General features: G+C 36.9%; 1 protein-coding gene across 3 annotated transcripts in view; it reads right to left on the bottom strand.

Moving 5' to 3' along the window:
- PPM1L (protein phosphatase, Mg2+/Mn2+ dependent 1L) overlaps window positions 1–23,597 on the bottom strand; it is a 318,004-nt gene that overhangs the window by 154,754 nt on the left and 139,653 nt on the right. Inside the window, exon 1 of one of the 3 annotated variants that reach the window (XM_016942249.4) lies at window positions 7,545–7,913. The exons of the other annotated variants lie outside the window; for them this stretch is intronic. Within the exon in view, the coding sequence (XP_016797738.1) occupies window positions 7,545–7,622 (78 nt within the window). The 5' untranslated portion in view covers window positions 7,623–7,913. Of the gene's footprint in view, window positions 1–7,544; window positions 7,914–23,597 lie in introns of those variants that run through there. 3 annotated transcript variants of the gene reach the window in all.

The following is a 23,597-nucleotide window of genomic DNA, read 5'->3' as shown; positions in this document are numbered from 1 at the left end:
GCATTGAATCTATAAATTACCTTGGGTAGTATGGCCATTTTCATGATATTGATTCTTCCTACCCATGAACATGGAATGTTCTTCCATTTGTTTGTATCCCTCTTTTATTTCATTGAGCAGTGGTTTGTAGTTCTCCTTGAAGAGGTCCTTCACGTCCCTTGTAAGTTGGATTCCTAGCTATTTTATTCTCTTTGAAGCAATTGTGAATGGGAGTTCATTCATGATTTAGCTCTCTGTTTGTCTGTTCTTGGTGTATAAGAATGCTTGTGATTTTTGCACACTGATTTTGTATCCTGAGACTTTGCTGAAATTGCATATCAGCTTAAGGAGATTTTGGGCTGAGACGATGGGGTTTTCTAGATATACAATCATGTCACCTGCAAACAGGGACAATTTGACTTCCTCTTTTCCTAATTGCATACCCTTTATTTCCTTCTCCTGTCTGATTGCCCTGGCCAGAACTTCCAACTGGCCATCAGAGAAATGCAAATCAAAACCATAAAGAGATACCATCTCACACCAGTTAGAATGGCGATCATTAAAAAGTCAGGAAACAACAGGTGCTGGAGAGGATGTGAAGAAATAGGAATACTTTTACACTGTTGGTGGGACTGTAAACTAGTTCAACCATTGTGGAATTCAGTGTGGCAATTCATCAGGGATCTAGAACTAGAAATACCGTTTGACCCAGCAATCCCATTACTGGGTATATACCCAAAGGATTATAAATCATGCTGCTATAAAGACACATGCACATGTATGTTTATTGCGGCACTATTCACAATAGCAAAGACTTGGAACCAAGCCAAATGTCCAACAATGACAGACTGGATCAAGAAAATGTGGCACATATACACCATGGAATACTATGCAGCCAGAAAGAAATGATGAGTTCATGTCCTTTGTAGGGACACAGATGAAGCTGGAAACCATCATTCTCAGCAAACTATCGCAAGGACAGAAAACCAAACACTGTATGTTCTCACTCATAGGTGGGAATTGAACAATGAGAATATGTGGACACAGGAAAGGGAACGTCACACACCGGGACCTGTTGTGGGGTGGGGGGAGAGGAGGAGGGATAGCATTAGGAGATATACCTAATGTTGAATGAGGAGTTAATGGGTGCAGCACACCAACATGGCACATGTATACATATGTAACTAACCTGCACGTTGTGCACATGTACCCTAAAACTTAAAGTATAATAAAAAAAAGAACTCCTTCAACTCAATACTAAGAAGTCAAATAACACAGTAAAAAAAAATCAAAGATTTGAACAGATACTTCACAAAAATACATGTATGAATGGCCACCAAGCATATTAGTAGGCATCAGGGAAATGAAAAATAAAACACAATGATATACCAATACACACCTATTAGAATGACTAAAATTAAAAAGAATGTCTACGCCAAGTGTTGGCAAAGATGTGGAAGAACTTGAAATTTCATACACTACTGGTAGGAATAAGAAAAAAATGATACAACCATTTTGGAAAACAGTTTGTCAGTTTGTTATAAAGGTAAACATATACTTAACATACAACCTAGCAATCCCACTCCTATTCACCCAAGAAAAGTGAAAACATATTTCTACTCAGATGTACATATTTGAGTACTCAAAGATATGTATATCTTTGATTAATGGTAGTCAAAAACTGGAAATTAATGGTAGTCAGAAAACTGGAAACAACTCAAATGTCCATCAATATCTGAATGAATACACGAATTGTAGTATATTCAATGGAATACTAGTCAGAAATGAAAAGGAATGAACTACTGACATATAAAATGACATGGATGAATCTCAAAAACATTATGCTGAATCCCCCAAAAAGCCAGATATAAGAGTACATATTATATGATCTCATTAATATGAAATTCTAGAGAAGACAAATTTACATCTATAATGACAGAGGGCAGTGATTGCCTGGGGCCAAGGATCAGGGTAGAGAATAACTGGGAAGGGGCACAAGAAACATTTTGGAGTAATTGAAGTCTAGATCTTGATAGTGGTGGTATTTATACAGCTATATACATTTATCAAAACTCACTGAAATGTACTTAAAATGGGTTTGTTTTACTGTAGATAAATTATGCCTCAATAAAGTTGATTTTAAAAAGTAGTTTCATGCTAACGAAACTAAAAAATATAGGTGAAATCAGATTTTCTTCGACCTCTGACATCAGGGTTCACTGTCTACTCCAAGGTGGGCTAGATTTCCTGCTTGTTGTCCAGAATACAGAATTTACCTATTCTGTGACCTCATAATTTAACTTTTTGTGCATTATCTCCTTCAAAACCCATTAATCCAACTCTTCTAGCTGTTGGGGGGCCTAAAACTCTTTGAGTTATTACTTGAGCCTCTGTTCTTCTTCCTTTTAATCATGGCTCCAGGAACACCTCATCTATTTTCAAAAATTCATATACCATCTTCATGGATTTTGTCCACAGGGCATCCCATTAAGCATCTCATCTATCCCACGATAACCTGTTTCATATTCATCTTACCCCATCACAGTATGTAATGCCACCAAATGAACAACTCAAAGAGGTTATCAAATGTAACTTTTACAAAAGAAAGCTTAGGGTTATCTACACCATTCTTCATCACTTCCTACAGCCATTCTGTTTCCAAAGTCTCCCCCTTTCTTCACTGGAGGACCTCCTACTACATTGTAAAATCTTTGGGGAAGGGATCATTTATTTTTCAGCATTTTAATCCTCACAGTGACTATAGCAATGCTCTAAACTTCACAATTTCTTAATAACATCAAGTAAATTAGTACATACATAAAACTATCAATGAATCTGCTATAATTACCGCTTCTTCATCAATTTCTACATGACACACTTCAATCTGAGCCCATAACTCTTTTGCATGGATATTCACACTCTAATAGAAGGTCTTAGGGGATCCAGATAAGTCAATTGCTAGAATTGGGGGCATTTCAGACCTTAGTAAAAGACAGGAAGACCTCTTAGTATCTTTATCCCTGCTTTTAAGGGTTTGCTCTCCCAATACAGAATCCTGTTAACAGAAGGCAGGTCCATGGTTGTATGAAGAGTACACACACTGGTAGAGGCTTTACTCTGCAGATGCCATGATGTATTCCTCTGTGATTAACAGGCAGAGTTAGATGTGATAATATATGGGGAAGCCCTTTGTAAATGCAACACCAACAGATATAAAAGATTATTTCCTAACCTATAGTAGGTAGGGAGGCATGGATTTGCTCAGAGATGGCAAATAGATTCCCCCTTGTATAATAATTTGCCTGAAGTACAGCCTTAGGGAAAGCTCACAGAAAGGTTTTCACTGGGCCCAGGATGGAGTTTGCAGATTACATACCCCACATTATGTCTAAATTCTCATTCAGCTTTCAGGCACGATTCTAACCTCATCAAAACCACATATTTTATGGCTTTGCACATACCATTATCCACATTATTCAGGTCTTCCCAAGCCTTCTAAATCCTAACTCTCCTTTCTCACTACTTCTGATGTAACACAGATTAATCTCACAAATTGAGAAGCCTTTTCTACCAGCTTCTCTTGTTTTCTCTCTTAAATGCAGAGATACAAACTACTCTCAGGGTTCAACACTCCTCCTCCATCACTCCGAGAAGCAGATGAATTGGCATTAGTATGGAATCAATGCCAAACGGTTTACATGTTAGGAAGTGGTACAGTTAAATTTCTTGGATCCACTCTGTGTGCTCCTTTTGGATTCCTCTATCTGCATCACTAGAAGTTACTGGTCCTCCTTTGAATTGCCTACTCCCATATGTGAAAAGGCTGTGTCTTGCTTGGCAGGACTCCTGTCTTGTGAGGGTCTAGGCTAGAAGGCAATGCTAGTACACTCTCTTTCTCTCCCCCTGGGGTTTGTTTTTCTCATTGCATAGGAATGGCAGGAATCCAAGGATAAAAATTAGACCTCAGTAAAAGGAGCCCAGGCAGACTTCTTTTATTCTAAGTCATAGGCCAGAAGGATAAAGGGAATACTCACTCACAAGTGGTTGAGGCCAACCCACTAGACCTATAGCTTCCATGGAAGGCTCTGGGGTCAAAGCCCAGCACAAGGAAGGAGGTGCATTTGCTAAGAAGGTCTGCTCTGCAGAACTCTCTGCAGAACCTATGGCAGTGCTAGACAGCTATGGTTGAGGACTGGTGACCTGTCTGGCTACCCCTCAAAATCTCCATCAGAGATACATAACATACAACCTCACCCTCAATCTCATTACTCTGACAGTGACATATACTTCTACCAAGAACACATGTAACAACATTCACCTTTATTCAGATTTCTTACTTATATTCTGCCAAACGTAAGAGATCCAAAGGATGAGACTATTAATATCAAAATAGTACACCTGCGGTAGGAAAATACCAATGAAAATCCCAGTTATTTATGAAGCTATGCATATCCCTGATACCCAAAGCATCACCCATGAAAACTAACTCCTTCCTCATTACAGGTGACTGGATGCTAACCTATCTTGTTTGGTCAAGCTCTTTAATCTCCAAATGAGGTACAAAAGTACCATAATGTTAAAGTAATTTATACAATAAGATAAGGTCAAACTTCAGTTCCTGAATTCCCGAGTTCAAGAAATACCTTGGATTTCCAAAGAAATTGCTTACCATGGTGCATATCATCTTGATTACCTGTGGCAGCCTGCAACAAAGGTGCAACATTTAAAAATTTCAATTTCTCTCAATAAACAAAAGCACAACAACTAAAAGAAACACTTAATAAGAACTTATTTACCAAATGTAATTGTTAGGAAACCTTTTAAAGACATATACACAAAAATAAATAAATTAGATTTAGGAAATAACTGGGCTTAAAATGGAAAAGAAAATAAAAGCCATGGAATTAAACTGAAAGCTTTAAAGTTTCAGGCTCCGGCCAGGCGCGATAGCTCACGCCTGTAATCCCAACACTTTGGGAGGCCGAGGTGGGCTGATCACTTGAGGCCAGAGGTTCACTTGAGGCTGGTCAACATGGCAAAACCCCGTCTCTACTAAAAATACAAAAATTAGCCAGGTGTGGTGGCACATGCCTTAATCCTAGCTACTGAGGAGGCTGAGGCATGACAATCACCGGAACCTGGGAGGCGGAGGTTGCAGTGAGCCAAGATTGTGCCAGTGCACTCCAGACTGGGTGACCAGTGAGACTCTGTCAAAAAGGGGAGGGGAGGGGAGGGGAAGGGGAAGGGAACAGGGAAGGGGAAGGGGAAGGGGAAAGGGGAAGGGGAAAGGAAAGGGGAAGGGGAAAGGGAAGGGGAAGGGGAAGGGGAAGGGGACAGGGAGGGAAAGAAAGTTTCAAGCTCTGAATATATTTCAAGATTGAGAAGTCATCATAGTAAGCATTATTGTTCTTCTGACATGCATAAACAGAACAGCCAGACCCTTCTTTCACTTGTGACTTCAAAGAGTAAATAGTTAATATTCATGACAAGACCTATCATGACAAGAAATAAATACTCCAGCCACAGCCCCTTCCTTCCTCCCAGGATTACGGGGTATTAACTAGGTCAGTACATCACCTTCACATTTTTCAGAAACCCAGAGCTACTTCTACAAACTCTGAAGACTCCCTCAAGCCACCCACATGGGCAGAATTTAAAGCTCCTGGGGGAAAAAGAAAGGACTAATTTACAAGTTGCTATAAACATAGTTCTTAATGTCGCATTGTTCTAAAATCTTCTAAAAACTCCCCGACTCCTTGGCTTCTATGACAACTGCAGTTCCCTGATTTTCCTCTTAGTTCTTTGATTTCTTCTTCTCAGTCTTTTTAAATGGACTTTTGTCCAACCTCTCTGTAGGCAGTTCTCTGTTTGGTCCTTTTTTCATGCTAAACTCCCTCCTTAACAGAGGGCTCGCTTACTTTCATGGCTTTAAAAATATCTTCAGGCTTATGTTCTCAGATTTCTATTCTGAACCCAGGCAACTCCTGAGCTCTAGACAAAATTTCCAGTGGATCTAAATGGACATCTACATTAGACCAGTGCTAATACCTCAAACTTAATAAGTCTAAAATCGAATTTGTTAACTTCCTTCCAGAGCCGGCTCTTTCTTTTCTACTGTCTCTTAGGTAACAGCTTCACCTTCTACCAATTACTCCAAACAGAAATCAAGAAACCCCCAAGTCTATTATCAGAACTTATGATGTCTTATATCTATGTTCTCCATTTCCTTCCCATGCCATGGCCTTCAGGCAAATCCTCTTCCTCCTTCATGCAAATTCCTCCTCATTCCTCCTACACTATCACCAAAAGCCTCTCTGCCCCATTCTCTTCCATCTTGAGCTGATCCCTTACCTTACCATTATTTATCTCCCCTTTACAAAAACGTTTTTAAGGTCTATGTAGAAAACATAAAATTATTAGCAAAGCGCTCAGGACCTTGACAATTTAGCCCTGTTCTCTCTTGGCAACCTAATCTTCTACCATGTTTCTGAACACCCTTCACTCTTGCCATTGCTTGTATATGTTGTTCACCAAGGTTCGGTCTTGAATAATTCTTACCCCACCTTCATATTTGTATTTTTATTGAGTTGTGCCTTATTCATGCCATTCCCTAAGCCCAAAATGAATTATTCTCTCCTCTACCATGATTGTATTCACCACTCAAGGTTTAGCTCAAACACTAGCTTCTCTGAAATCACTCTGTGCACTCCTATACTATTGCCTGTCCCTGTAAGACAGTATTTATGGGACACTACTCATCATTACAGTTAGTTGTTTATGCACTTAAATACCCTACTTGGTGGTAAACTGTTTTAGAGCAAGGACTCTGTCTTGGTAATCACCATACGCCTACACTATTTATCTCTGTGTGTTCATATTAAGTGGACAGGTTTCCATAAATATTTGGTGAAAAAATCTCATCAGTCATCTTTGCTTCTATGTTATAGTATCTGTTTCTAAATGTAAGATACACTTTAAAAAAAAAGAAAGTAGTAATAAGCAGACTACATATAGTGTAAACTTCTCTCAAGTAGACTTTTTCTCCAAGTTTATGAGTATTTATAAAACAAGGCTCCAGGAAACTGATAAACAACTATCCAGCAAAAATTATTTGTTTGTGTGAACAACACTGTATTTATTTTTTATAGTTCCAAATGTAACGAGGATGCATATTCCTTCGTGGTAGGCCATTTTAAAGTCAAACTTCCACAGTAAAAGCACTCTTACACCATGCCTGTGATCATAAATAAAACATAATATAAATATAGCCTACTACTTAAAAAAGAAAACCAACAACAAAGTTTCTTTAAGACTTGATTGTAACCATTATGGGGCCATTTGAGTAGAAAGACTAACCAAAACTCAAAACTTTTACAGCTAGACAGTGGATACATTCAAATAGGCTAATATCCAAACATAGACAATACAAAGAATTAAAAAAACTTCTTTCTTTGCTGAATATTCTCCTTTTGCCCCTTCAGAATCATTCTCTCCCTTTCTCTTCTCTGCTGGGCTCTGCCCTGAGAGGCTGACCTGCACAGCCTGCATCAACTGGGCTCCCTTACCTTCTGGATTCTCATAGGTTTGGCCAAGGGGAGGCAAGAGATCAGAGGGTAAGAGGAGAGCAAAGTTGGGGTATTCATCTCCTTGGATTCTTCCCTGAGAGACCACAAGCAGCGGCTGCATTCCTGCTCCAGCTGAGCATTCCCTCTGTCATATGTTCAGCTCCTGCTAGTTTCCAGGAACATGATTCCCTCCTCTTGCCCTTACATGCTTGGGGTAGTGATAGTTTCCCACTGTTGCTAGCCCAGGAACACTTTATCGTCCCTTTTTGATTATCCTTAACTCTGCCACGCTTTAGTATTCATTAAACATAGTGACAATACTTAAAAAGGAATTTGGCTAGATAGTTTATGATAAAATCTCAGCAATTAAAAGCAAAACACTTATATATACAAGAGGGAAAACACTATATTGCCAAGAGAAATGAAGAAGTACACAGAAAATAAAAAATAAACTTGAGAGAAAAAGAAAAATGTATGCACATAAGTTTTTAAAAATAATTTTATGATAAATTCCTGAACATAAGTTGCATAGTTATTCTTAGTTTTGGATGTGATTTGTTTTAACTACTTTCAAAAAGCTAGGTAGCTTCAATGAACAGAAAATACGTAGACCAGAATTAATATTGATAAGAAAGTTTTCTTTAATCTTCATCCTAAACTATTTATTTCTCACTATCTATATTTTTACAAAGCCCTGCTACTGTTCTACTCTTGTAGTCTGAGATATTATCTCAAACTTATATTTCTACTGCCTTCCATATTCCATGCCTTCCGTGTTCCAGGGAGCTCTGCTTTTGTTGCTTTAAAGTATGTATCATATTCTGCTTCTAAAACACATATAATGGTAAGCAGCCCCTAAAATAGTCCCCAGTAATCTGAGCCCCTGCTATTTATGTAATTGCTTCCTTGAATATGGGCTGGACCAAGTGACTTGCCTCTAACAAATAAAGCATGGATAAAGTGATTATTCTGGAGTTATAAAAAGACTATGGCTTCCATCTTAAGTACTCTGTCTTGCTCTCACATTTGCTTGTTCTAAACGAAATCAGCTGCCATGTTGTAAGCTGCCCTGTGGAAGCTTATGTGGCAAGGAACCAAGAGAGGCCCCCAGCCAACAAACAGTGAGAAATTCAGGCCCTCTGTCCAATATCCCACAAGGAATTAAATTCTTTCTGCCAACAACCACATGAGTGGGCTTGAAAGTGAATCCACCCCATCAAACCTTCAGATGAGCATTCAGCCATAGCCACTATCCTGACTGTAACTTCATCAGAGCTATTGAGTCAGAAGCACCCAGGTAAATTGTGCCTGGGTTCTTTTCTTTTCTTTCTTTTTTTTTTTTTTTGTGAGACAGAGTCTCACTGTCGTCAGGCTGGAGTGCAGTGGCATGATCTTGGCTCACTGCAACCGCTGCCTCCCAGGTTCAAGCAATTCTCCTGCCTCAGCCTCCTGAGTAGCTGGGACTGCAGGCATGTGCCATCACACCCAGCTAATTTTTGTATTTTTAGTAGAGATGGGGTTTCATGATGTTGGCCAGGATGGTCTCCATCTCTTGACCTCGTGATCCACCCACCTTGGCCTCCCAAAATGCTGGGATTACAGGCGTGAGCCACTGCACCTGGCCTGCCTGGGTCCTTAATCCACAACAATTATTATACAAATATTTGCTGTTTTAAGCTGCTAATTTTTAGGGTATGTTGTTATGCAGCAATAGACAACCTAATAGACATACTGATCCAGACACCTCACTTTGTTTTTTAAAATGGACACTCCTATAGAAATACAATTTGTAGAATCTAATAGAAAAACACCAAGGGAAAAATATAAAATTTTAAAGAATCAGAACACATGGTCTTTCCTAAAAAAAAATAATAATAATGTTAAGAAAGGGCAGGAAATAGAAAGAAAGAAAACTAGTAAAAATTAGAAATTGTTCAATGAATAGAAGCCCAAAAGGAAGCAATAGAAATGAAAGGCTAAAACTGATGGATAAAGGAAAACTAGGGCTAAGATTTTAAAAGGTTTAAATGAGCAATTAAAATGTAAAGCATTCAAATAAAAAGAAAAAAGTCTTAGAAAAAAATGTGATTTTTAAAAAAATGTTTTGTCTAGTTCTACTTTTCCCATCAAAAATCAAACGAGAATAGGGTCAACCAATACTAGAATTTTAAGAACAGAAAACTGTGTTAAACTAAGGAAGGGAAAGAACTAATGAAAGATAACATAAAAAGCTAGATATATTTCAATCTGTAGATTTTGATGACTTCCTTTTGGTATACTAAAATAAACTGCATATGTCTCTTGAAAATCACTTGTTATAATCACTTAAAACAAGGCACTTCCAATGTATATAAAGTATCAGTATATTATGATTATGATTCTGATTATGACTATTAAACAAAGATAGTCCTAGACCTAAAACTTACTGGTCTAATATAAGCTTAACTTTAATGATGGGGGTATCACCAAAAAACTAGTTAAATAAAATATATATCTCAGAACTATTAGACGGGCATTTGAAAGACTGGAAAGCTAATCTTCGGAGCTTATCAATAAACCAGTGTCAACCTGTAAGAATATAATGTTCCAAGATGAACAGGCTTCAGGTTAGAGTATAATGAGATTAAGAATTATCATTGGCAAAATATGCTCTCTATAATTAGATAGTGGTATCAAAATAGGGCCACAATGGGAAGAACATTTATTCAGAAAGACACTTATATATTGGAACTGGTAGGGAAATGCAAAAATAAATTTCGTATAATAAACATATATGAGGTTGGATTAGCAAATCATACAGTCAAAACTACCCTTAACATTCCTTAGAAAAGTTCATGGAAACAAAGATTGTAACATCGCTCAATGAGTCCAACTCAGCCAGTCCCTCCTCCAGTACTAGAGCAGATCTTTATTTTTCTGCTGTGAACCAAATGAATAAGTTGGATCATATTTTATAAAATCATTTATCTTTCAACACCAAAATCACACCCAGCATGGCAAGAGGCTCACAACATGAGACACACAAGGCAACCAATATAACTGAGGAACAGCAGGTTCACATCTCACATCTCAGGCTGGCTCCAGGAATAGCATAGGGAGCCACTCATATCGTGAAAGATAGATTCTCATATTGTGAAAGATAATTTCATTTTTTCTCTCTCTCTCTCTCTCTATCTCTCCTTCCTTCACTCCCTCCCTCTCTCTTTCTCTCTCTCCCTCTTCCCCCCATAATATAATGTGCATATGATAATAAGACACTGCAATTGAACATGATAGAAGATCCAGTTATAAGTGCAGCTATCAATAATGTAGCACTGATACCTTAACAAGGCAAGGTCAATAAGAATTTGGCCCACTGGCTTGAGTTCATCTTCCCAATACAAGAGTCTACAGCCATACTCTTTACCATCTGTTCCTCTTCCACACTTGGATTATACCAAGTACTCATCTACCTGGGGGATGGACACATCAAGGGACATAGAAACAGCACTGCTCAAAAAGTCAAGAGAACTGGCTCTAGATCAGCTCTACCCTACGCTAGTTGCATGAACATGAGCATGTTCCATAATTCTTCTACGCTTCAGCTTTCTCTTTTTAGAAATACATTATTCTAGACAGTCATGTGTCTAAGATAATTTTCAGCTCTGGATCATGGCTTTATTTCCCCCTACATCATGTTTTGAAGGTGGTGTGTGTGTGTGTGTGTGTGTGTGTGTGTGTGTGTGTGTGTGTGTTTTTTACTGGTTCCGTAATAAATCTCTTGTGAAGTGTTACAGCCTAATGCTTAAGAGCCTGGGCTCTGAAGTCTGGTAGACCTGGGTTCAAATCCCAGAGCTGTCATTTTCTAACTGTGACAACAGGCAAGATGCTAACCTCTCTGAGCTTCTGTTTTCCCTTCTAAAATGGGGACAATAATATTCCTTTTTGCAATGGGATTGCTAGGAAGATAAGTCAGATAATATACATAAATCACCTAGTATAGTCTAGCATATTGTAAGCTCTAAACAAATGATGATGATGATGATGATGATGATGATGATGATGATGATGATGTTGTTGTTACTGGATAAAAATTTATTAAATGTCTGGCTAGGGTGACGCTCTAGACCTTACTCTGTAAATAAGAATAGGAAGCAAATGATTCCCAGGATATCAAAGCAATATCCTTGCTTCATTATTTCCTTATGCCAGTCTATAAAATTCCCTAAATCAAATTCTGTCCAATGTATCATGTCTACTCTGGGTTTCACAGCCTAGGACAAGCTTCTGAAGTATGGACAATGGTCTGCGCTTACACAGAAACAGAAAATCCATTTAAATGGAGATTATTTGCTTATATGAAAAAAAGTCCAGTAAGGCTATATGAGATTTATCCTGCTCTATAAATCACACCCTCTCTCATATCAAATTAAAAGGTAGATTTAAAAGCGAAGGGAAGAAAAAGAGGGGGAAATGTTTAGAATTTAAAATCTACTTATAGAAATGTTAAGGAGCAGAACTTATAAGCCACATAAGAGAGTTAATTAAAACAAATTATTTGAAAACGTATTGTGATTTAAAAAAGCATAATTATCATGTTTCTTTTGGTTAGCTTCTGTCATTCAAAGAGCAATTTAATCCCAAATCACAGAACCACTTCAATTTAGAAAATATAATTTAGTGCCTACTTAACATGAAAATGATGAGGATAAAGACCTTAATGACGATCCACTTCCACTTAATGAGTAGCAAATATATTTTCTCTTCCTACATGATTTTCTTAATAAAATATTCATTTCTCTAGCTTACCTTATGTAAAAAGAGTATATAAATATATGTTAATTGTTTATTTTACTGGTAAGCCTTCTAGTCAACAGTAGGCTATCAAGAGTTAAGTTTTCCAGGAGCCAAAAGTTATATTTGGATTTTCTACGGCAGCGGGGTGAGCACCCCAACCCCCATGTTGCTCAAGGGTCCACTGTATATGCATTTCATGCTTTAAAAAAAAAAAAAAAAAAAAAAGGATTCATCTGGCTTACAAAATGCTTCAGCTGATGAGTTTTCCACTCATTTCAACTTCTGGGACATTCTGAGTTTTCACTGCCCCATCTTACCTGTTTTCTCTAACTGGCATGTATTTCAGTATTTTTTTGATCTACATAATGTACTGCTCTAAATCTCAACTAATTTTTTTTCTCTAAATACCAAGTTCTTGATTTTTTGTTAGCTTTCACTTCACCAAAGTTACTTGAAAATAAACCATCTTTCAAAAGAAAATATAGATGAAATCAAACATCTCAAAGCACTAATCTTAATTTGTCTTACTTGTTTGTTTTTAAGAGACGTGATCTCACTCTGTCACCTGGCTGGAGTGCAGTGTCGTGATAATAGTTCACTGCAGCCTTCAACTCCTGGGCTCAACCGACCCTCCCACCTTGGCCTCACAAAGAGCTAGGATTACAGGTGGGAGCCACTGCATCTGGCCCCTGTCTTACCTCTCAGAAGGTAAGAGAGGGCTCAGTTTAAAAGTAACCACTAAAGGGTCTTGTTTTCCTAAACTCACCACAAGGCCCCCAAAACGTTTGCTTTGTCAGTATAGAGTACCTAGAACTACGAATAAACAGCAGTGAGATACAACAATACAAACAACAAAATATATCTATTAAATTTTTAAAAGAAAAAGAAACAGAAAAATTAGCAAAAATCTTTCATGGTTAATTTCTTCAAGTTGTCATTTTATTTATAGGAAAATCTGAGCATGTATTGTTCCTGTGGATAGAGTTTTAAATCTAGAATGTGAAAACGTGATTCTTTTCTGACACTGCCTTCATAGCAGTAGAATGTTCATTTAAGTAGCTACTTTTTAACTTGAATGCTCATTTAAGTTCTTTATGCCTCAGTTTCCTTTGCAACCTCACCCAGATGTGGCAAAGATGAGACAGAGTAAAAAGATATGAAATATCCTCTTCCTATAGTAAGTTTATAAGAAAGACTTTCCAACACAGCAAATAACAGAGAGGAATAGTGTAGACATGAAACATCAGGTTAAAGACCCTTTTCTATAGAAAAGAATCACCTGAAGAACAACTTTTATTTTTCCCTTTTGGCTGTTTACAGAAGATTCCATTTTTCCCTTGGTAGATTTCTTAAACAAAGAAGTCCTCCCTCCCTGCCCAGTAGAACTGACCTTTCTAACAAGTTCCCTGGTGAGGCTGATGTTGGTGCAGCTCTGTTCGGGAGGCCACACTTTGAAAACACTGTTTCAGAATGCTGGATGGTATGCCACGTCCACTATCCAGTTGTCCTCATACCCAGAAGGATTGGCTTAAAGTAGATAACCTACAATCCACACTATTTTCAGTTTTCCCAATCTCTAGCTTTCCTTCAGTTCACTTGGGATCATTAATTTTTTAATGCCCTAAAGATCTTTTCATTATAAAGTAAAAGATGGATCCTTTGATTATCCATCTTTCCTACAATCTCTAAGCAGAAAGTTTTGAGGTTTTGGTTTTATTGTTTTTTTTTAATAAAGCTGATTAGCTTCTTGCAGACCCTCTCTCATACATTCCTATTAATTCAAAAGCTCACGAAAATCTATACATGGTACTTATCTTTCCTTTTTTGAATCTAGTAATGCCAAGTGCTATAGTACTTAAATACCAAGACATTTTTTTAAAAAGGTAGCTTTCAAATTATTTTATACAAACTTGTGTATCTTGCTTAGGCTATACTATATCGAAGAAACTTAACTGCTCCCCTTCAATCACATATTTTTTTCTGATATAAAAGCAACAGGCATTCAAGTTAGAAAACTTGAGAAATACAGAAACATATACAGCAGTCAATCGAAACCAACCATAATCCCTCTGTCCAAAAATAGTTACTGTAAAGTTTTTGGTGTATTTTCTTCCAGTCTTTTTCAATGCATATAAAGATTATACTAAGTAATATTTTACAGTCATGTCCCCTACCTAACAAATTGAAAGAACATCATATATACTTTTAAAAGTACTTAACAGACCCATAATATTTTATTATATGGATGAACCATAATTTAACAGTACATATTATCTAGAGTAAAATCGCAAAACCTGCAGGGGAGTGGAGCTTTAGCCTTGGTTCACGTAGAAAACTTATTTTACTTATGCATTGCTTCTGAAGAGGGTTTTAGAAATACCTTTATAAAACAACAAAGCTACCTGACTCATTATAATCATGGTAGAGGTTCATTCCCCTGCTTGACATCAACCAATGCTTATTCAGAGTAGTTTCATCCAAGACAATTTTTCTCTTCCCTTCAACTCAAGGCAAAAATGGAAACAAGGTCCTGCAGATTAGATGGATAAATGGATGGAAGGATGAATAGATGGACAGAATTTTACCAAGATAAATATAGGTATCAATATAAATAAATACAATACAAAAGCATAAATATATAATTTACAGTATTATATATCTATCCATAATTCCTAATACATTATCATTTCCCTTTGACTTGTCTCTTCCATTGGAATATAGATGCCTAGAGAACAAGTGGTATAACTTATCCACGTTTATCCCTCTCCCTTTGCCCCACCTCCATGTGTGCACACACAAATACCTAGCACAGTGCCTGGTATGTGGTAGATCCTCAAGAGATGTTTATGGAATAAAATAATAATAATTGAAGTAATAGAAAATACCATCTTTAAAAATAATAGCTACCATTTATTAAATATTATGATGGTATATTTTATATGTAAACTTGGTAAGGCTATGGTGGTCAGTTGTTTTGGTCAAATATTAGTCTAGATGTTGCTTTTAAGGTATTTTGAGAATGTGATCAATATCACAATCAGATGATTTTAAGTAAAAGTTATTACTTTCCATAATATGGGTGAGTCTTATCCATCAGTTGGAGGCATTAACAGCAAAAATTGAGTTTTCCTAGGGAAGAAGGAATTCTTACTCAAGACTGTAACAAAGAAATCCCACTTGAATTTCCAGCCTGCTGGCCTGCCCCACAGAATGTGGATCTGCCAGCTCCCGCAATCACATAAGCCAATTCCTTAGAATAAGTCTCTTAATACACACACACACACACACACATGCATGCACACACATGCACACAAAAACATACACACATACCCCACACACACACACACACACACACACACACACACACAATTGCTTCTATTTCTTTGGACAACCCTGACTGACACAGCTACTATTCCACACCTAACCTTGGGCAATGATTTCGTATCACTGTCTCTACAACAATCTAGCAAGGTGTGTATTACTATCCACCTTTTTAAAGATATGTACCTTATCTAAGGTCCCACAAGTCAGTTTATAGGTAGCAGGGCTAGGTTCAAACTTGTCTGTTTCCAGAATCTGTGCCCTTTCTTTCTTTTCAGAGTAAATGAAATGTGATCTAAATCCTCTCAATTCTGTAACTTTGCAGATTCCAGCACCCAGTGTTAGTCGAGCTAGATAAACGTCTTAATGGGTGTATGTATCAAGGGACATGGTAGAAAGGCATGTCCACAACTAACAAAGCAGATATAAAAAGACATTTGTGTCTGATGGTTGAATCTAAAAATGTTGGAAAGAAAACAAAATATACAGAAAATTAATAAGACTGTTTTTCAAAAAAACAGTTTGAATGGGAAGTGGGTCCAGAAATTCAGTCGATGTAGAAAAGCACTGGCCTTGTTTTGACAATAACAACAAAAATGAACAAGTAAAATAGGTGTCATACATAAGTACAGCTCATATGTATGTTAAAACAATACCTTTAAAGCTCTCTTGTAAACCATTTCTCTACAGTCTACAGAATATGAAGAAAAATGTTATCTTGATAACATCTCTTTAAAGCTGCCTGCCCATTTCTTCTCCACCTGTGTTCCTTACTCTGAATTTTCTGTGAGAGTAACAGGGAATGACATAAGATGATTTCTAAATGTGAAACAAGAGGATTGGGTTCCTTTAGATGAAAATGAATTTTACTCTACTCTTTAGGGATACCAATGTGCCCATCATTTCCAATGACTATGTTTCTGCTATATATTCATAGCAGATAGTTTCCCAATTTTAGGGCTGTGGAACTATTACAAGAGGCTCTGAAAATTCGTATGTAGAAGTGGGCATTGTAATCAGACTCAATAAATTAAAACATACGTACACACACACAAACAGAAAAATGCTTAATTTTTCAAATGGATAGGTATGGTTGTGAATGAACAAAGCCAAGCACATTTTATGCATTTCTATTTTAAAGATTCGGAATTGGCCCTACACATTTACCTCCCATCCTTCTCAAAAATCCTATGGAAATAACAAAAATAATTATAAAAAGAAATATAGCATTGAAAAAATAGGAAACCATAAATCAGAAATTTAAAAGGATTTTTTTGACAAAATGAACAAATGAGACCAACTTATGCAAAAACAAATAATGCAAAGCTGCCTGGCACCCAAAACTAGCACAGAAGAGATTTTCCACACCCTATGAGGAAAGATAAACAGTGTTTCCCAAAAGCTTCTCAATAATTGGTCTGATCAGAATTCTAAGAAAAAAGAATTAGGATGTAAAATACTAGACCCAAACGCGACAAAAGGCATTTTGCCTATCCCCACAGACACCAACAAATATGTACCAAGGAGCTACATCATATGAGGCATATTCAAGCGCTTGAGATAAGGTGACCTATGCGCAGGGTCCTGAAGTAAGTGGGGGAGGAAGCCGTGTAGAAATCTGGGGGAAGGCATTCAGATAGAAGAAACAGCATGTGCAAAGACATTTAAATAAACACTTGCTGTGAAGGAAGAATAGCAAGTAGACCAATATGACTGGGTGAGGAGGAGAATTTTAGGGGAAGATGAGTTTAGAGTGTGAGGTCGATGCAGATCCTGTAGACCCTTATAAAAACGTGAACCTTTGAAGAAATGGATGCTGACTGGCTGCTGTGTTGGAGAATGGGTTGTGGAGGGTCAAAGATGGAAGTAGAGAAACCAACTAGGAGGCTACGTAATAATAGCAATAGATGGATAATAATATTTAGGAAAGTTCAGGTTTAGGTGGGGAGACCAGGACTTCATTTTGGAGCATGTTAAGTCTCAGATATAAAGTATACAATGGGAAACATGCAGTCTGAGCTAAAGATGTAAACTTTGGATTTATACCGATGACATGCAAAGCCACGAAACTAGATGGAATCACCTAGGGAACACAAGTAAACAGAAGAAAAGAGAGTTGAGGAATGAGCCCTGGGATAGCCTAACATTAAGAAACTGGGGAGATGAATAAAAGCAAGTCAAGAAATAGTGTCCATTGAGCTAAAAGAACCAAAAGAAACTGGTATCTTAAAAGCCAAATGAAGACAAGAAAGCAATCATTTGCCAGTTGCTACTGAGAGCTTAAGAAAGGTGAGGACAAAGAACTGATCATTTAGATTTAGCAATATGCAGGTCACTGATGACACGGTATCATCATACTGTTCACCCATTTACATTTTCTGGAAAAATTACTTGAAATACTGCAATGAAATGAGAAATTAACTCAAACAAAAACTCAAGAAAGGAGTGTATAGCAGGCAAGACATGGTAGTGAACGATGAACTCAGTAAAACTCAAAGTTAAATACATGTAATTATTATAATGTGGCTATAAATATAGCCACATTATAATATTTTTAAGAGACAAAACGTATAGGTAAAGTACATCTATATAGATAATGATGTGGAAATAAAATCTCATATTATTTCCATAAAACACTTGAAGCACTGAAGGAAGGGGAATAAAAAGGATAAATCAAAGCATGTTAAATATGTTTTCTTGTTCGGTTGGAGCCCATGGATATTTTCATTTTTAATATTGATAAAGTATGTAGGTATTGATTAAAAGGCTGCTGCTAGTAGGAAAGAAAATATAGTTTTAAAGCATTTTTAAAAAATCAATAAAGTCAAAGAAAGAAAAGGAGGCTAAAAGAAAACATACCAAAAAAGCATCAGAAAACACAAAATAAAATGTCAGGAATAAAATCAATCATATGAGCAATCAAAATAAATGTTTGTTGGTAAAATTGTTTAAAAGACCATCTGATGGAGTAGAAACCTGTTAATATAAAAGACAACTCTAAAGAAAAATGTGGGCAACAATTTATCTGTTATATAAACTGAATTCGCTCTGGCAATATTCATAACAGAGTGAATTTAAAGCAAAAAAATACAGCAAAGATGGATATTTTATATTGATAATAGGTATAATCCAAGAAGACATAATAATCACAAAGTTATATATACCAAAACACACATCATCAATTACATGAAGTAAAAACCAAGAATATGAGAAAAAGCCTTTGAACCCAAAATACAAGTAGGAGATTCTTGTCTGATAATTTGTTAGCTCATCAGACAATGAAAAAATAGGTGAAGATTCAAATAATCTAATAAACAAGTTTCTACCTTCACACTCACTCTTTAGAAAATTCATCTACATTTAAATATTCATTTCAAATATCCATGAAACATTTATAAAAATCGGTCATTTCACAGGCCACGTAGAAAACCTTAATAAATTCATAAACTAATGACTCAGTTATTTTATCCAACCCAAAGGCAGTACTAATAAAAATAACTTATTAAATAACACAAAACTAACAAATTAAAGATTCTGACAACTATTAAATAAGTCATGAGCCAATGAGAAAATTAAAACTAAAGTTACCAATTACTTGAAATTAACAACAAAAACACTATACATCCAAACCTAAGTGAAGTGACCAAAGCTGTACTTACTCAAGGGGAAACTAGTTTCTCTGCCTGAAATGTGTTTTCTTTCATTCTTTGTATTTTAAAATCCAATTCATTGGCAAAACCATTCTGTGCCTTCTATTTGGAATTAATCTTCCTTACCCCTGTACTTCCCCAGCATCTTGTCAAAATCACTTCATTTCACATTTATTCTGCTTGGCTTTACAGACACTTGAGTCCAAGTCCATCTCAACCCAGTGGACTTTTCAGCTATCAGAGTGAACAGGCCTGCTTTAACACTTCTGTATCACCTCAGGGCACAGCACTGTTAAAGTCACTGTTCTCTAATCGTAAGAGCATAGGTTTGGAAGATCAGTTAGATCTCGGTTAGAATTTTAGCCCTGCCATTTTCTACCTGTGTGATCTGGGGCAAGCTGCTGAATCCTCCATCCCTCCTTTTTCATTAGTGGGGCTACTATCATCTATTCAGTAGGTTTACATAATAAAACACCCAGCACAGTATCTGGAACATAGCTAGACAAAGGAAAGCTATTATGAACACTGGAACGTTAGATGAGTAAAGAAAAAAACCTAAGACATAGGTGAGTAGCAGAAAGCCATGGATTTGGGAGGCAAACTGACCTAATGAATCCTGGTTCTGCTAGCTACTTGGCAATACTTATAATCTTGAGCAAGTTAACTTAATGTCTCTGAGTCTCCTTCTCCACATCTGTAATTCTGTAACGTTGCTATGAAGATTAGAAATTGGGAACATAAAACGTTGAGCAGGGAGCCTGACACACATTAAGTGTTCATAAGTGGCACCTACTATTGTCACTCACACATTGCCCCAGTGATAGGTCTTCATGAATGTCTGCTGAATTGAATTAGAACTTTATCGTCAGAATCTCACTTGGTTCACCTGGTCCCCTAGAAGGGCCAGAACTGACGGTTCGATAAGACTTGGTGAGGCAAGTCCTCAAGAAGCCCCAACATGTGCCTGTGGTTTGGTGAGGTCAGAGCAATTGAGGCCTCACAATTAAAAAGCAATCTTATGTGAGGTTATCTTGTTGGACAACTTGTTAGGAATCCTTTTCATGAAGTTAAATCATTAAAATTTGACACCAGAGCAGTCTCTGAGAGAGCACTAAGCAGGTCTCACTTCTCATTAATATAAATTAAATTCCTCAGGAGACATTGAGAGTCTCCCCACCTGACAGTGTTGACATTTATTCAATTTCCCTCTGACCTTTCTGGACTTAAGAAATGCCTCCAAATAGTTATGAATAAGCTATTATTTTGGTTTTTACTTCACAACTATCTTTGAGAGTAAAGCCATTTTGTCTATTTTATTTTCCAGAATGACCCTTCATTTAATATGTCATCCAGCATTTTATGCTTAAGAATATATGAGGCTCTGCATGCCAAAAAAAGGAATGAGTGTGAAGTGAATAACAATTATGGTGCATTACTCTTTACTGGAGGTCCTTTTTACTCATTAAATAAAGAAAGGTGATTTTTTTTTCTTCCTTAAAAGTCAAAGTTAAAAATCTTTCATTTAGTTTCTCAAATACTAGTAATGATATTAAGGGTACATGCCATATATTAAAACATCACTGTTACTCCATTTTGTTGGTACTAATGGATTTTGTTAAATTACAGAGTTGTAAAACGTGAAGGAAAAGAAAGGGTCTTGCTAAGTGAGTGACAGGGTGCAAGAGTGACTGGGTGGAGGTGAGACACTGAGAGTATTGTTATTAAAATATGCAAAAATGAATATTCACCAGGGATAGTTTAGACTGGAGCTTTTAGCTCTGCTATTTCCCTGCATCCAGCTGGCAGTCTATCTAATTATCACAGTGCCATTCTGGCAGATGAATTTTGATGAATATAAAATCTTAGAAGGGAGAGGTATCTTTGAGATCACCTAATCCAATGCACATATTACAAATCAGGAAAAAGAAATCTGGAGAGGAGAAGTCCTTTGCTCAAAGCCTTAAAACTTGTTAGCTGTCAGAGCCAGTGCTAGCATACAGCTAGCTCTTTTGGTCTCTTTGCGGTATTCCACATTCATTTATGTTAGAATTAAGGTTAAGGACGAACTAATGTGAACCACTTCCACTATAGAGGTACAGGGAGGGGTCATGCCAGAAGACTAAGAAAAGTGAAGGGGGACCACCTAGTTAGAGACATCAGGAGCAATGTCATCATCTGGTAATAAATCTTTACAAGAGTCAGTAGTTGGCCAGGCACGGTGGCTCACACCTGTAATCCCAGCACTTTGGGAGGCCAAGTCGGGTGGATCACGAGGTCAAGAGATCGAGACCATCCTGGCCAACATGGTGAAACCCCATCTCTACTAAAAATACAAATATTAGCTGGGTGTGGTGGCAGGCGCCTGTAATCCTGGCTGCTCGGGAGGCTGAGGCAGGAGAATCACTTGAACCCGGGAGGTGGAGGTTGCAGTGAGCCAAGATCACACCACTGCACTCCAGCCTGGTGAAAGAGCAAGACTCCATCTCAAAAAAAAAAAAAAAGAGTCAGTAGTCATAGAAATGTCAGCCATTGACTGTGACTAGACTAGTAATCACTATAGCTGTAAGAGGTGTTAACAGTCAAAGGAAAGACACACACTAAATCTACATTTAGTGGAAGCACCCAAAGATTAACACACAAAAAATAAAGTGCTATTGCTACTTGGCCATTAAACCATCTGATTATCTAAAATTTTCAAATGACCTTTTTATTAGGCTACACAAAATCATAAGGAAGTGATTCCCATTAATGTCAACTTGAGTTATGATTCTGTCAAAATTTCCATCATAATTCCAGGCAAAGCTATCAGAAGCCCAAGTCTCCCAGCCAATAAATATCTTTTCTTTTTGACCATAACATTTTAAAGAACACTTATCATTTTAAAACACTTCTACTACTGGAAAACAAAACATGAAGTATCACTGCTCACAACGGCTTCTGCATTTACTTTTTAAAAGGGGTAGGAAGACTCTTTTTGCCATCTTGAACATGTCTTCAGTCTTTAAGGCAACATATTTTTATCTTCAAAGTTGGTTTGCCATGAGTAAGTGAATAAACTTCCTTTTAAAAATAAATTAATATAATTTTTGAGGAATTATTTGCCCAGGTCCTTAACTTACAATACTTAAATATGATCACCTAGAGAGAAATGAAAAATATAAATGGAAAATAGATTTTTTAAATCAAGGTTTTCAAAAAAGATGTTTAGATAAATTAATTTATAAATTTTAATCCTCTAAAATGCTACTGTTTTCAACCATTCAAATTCCAGCCCATAAAAGAATACATACTAGAAGGCGTTTAAAAATAAAGATTTTTTTCCCATACACTATTATTTAAACTTTAAATAAGTAATTCAAAGTAAAATTATAAGGAAGAAATTGATAACACTAAAAAATGCATTTTCCCTAAATCTCACTTTAAGAGATATTACTAAGCAACTATCATATGCAAGGCCTTCTCCTCCTTCAAATGCTTCATGAGAGCAGTCCCTAAAGTTGCTATCATTCTAGTTCTGGACTAAGTAAAAAATAAATAAACATGAGATCCAAGCTAATGTTGGGGTAGGAAGAAGGTGAATCAGAAAAGACAAAAGAGAAATCAAGCATTTGAAAGGTGTCTTTATGGAAGGGTAAAATTTTGAAAGATAAGAAAGCACAGCAAATAGAGTGAAGCAGTTTCTTGATCCCTAGGTATCAATTTAAAAACTTTTGGGGATTACTTGGTAACAATATTAGACCACTTTAGACTGCATTTTTCAATTTATAAAACATTTTCTCCATCATCACCTTTTTATTCACCAACAGATATTGGGGGTTTGAGGTGACACTCTTGATGTCCCTATTAAAAGAAGATAACCAAAGGATCAAGAACCACAAACAAAACAAAGTACTCCTTTATAAATTTCTCAGAATTGCTATGAGGGTCACATTCCAAGACACAAAATAGACAAGTATTATTCCCATTCTATCTATCATGAAAAAGGTTCAGAGGGGTTAGTGATGACCCAAATTAAAACAGCAGGTGGGCTGGGCATGGTGGTTCATGCCTGTAATCCCATTACTTTGGGAGGCCAAGGTGGGAGGATTGCTTGAAGCCAGGAGTTTGAGACCAGCCTGGGCAATATAGCAAGACCTGGTCTCTATAAAAAACAAACAAAAAAAATTAGCCAGGCACAGTGGTGCACACCTGTAGTCCCAGCTACTCAGGAGATTGAGGTGGGAGGATTGCTTGAGCCCAAGAGTTTAAAGCTCCAATGAGCTATTATTATGCCACTGCACCCCAGCCTAGGTAACAGAATGAGATC

This window comes from Pan troglodytes, chromosome 2, assembly GCF_028858775.2.
Source record: "Pan troglodytes isolate AG18354 chromosome 2, NHGRI_mPanTro3-v2.0_pri, whole genome shotgun sequence".
In the NCBI taxonomy this organism is placed as follows: domain Eukaryota; kingdom Metazoa; phylum Chordata; class Mammalia; order Primates; family Hominidae; genus Pan; species Pan troglodytes.
This window is presented reverse-complemented; position numbering and strand designations above follow the sequence as displayed.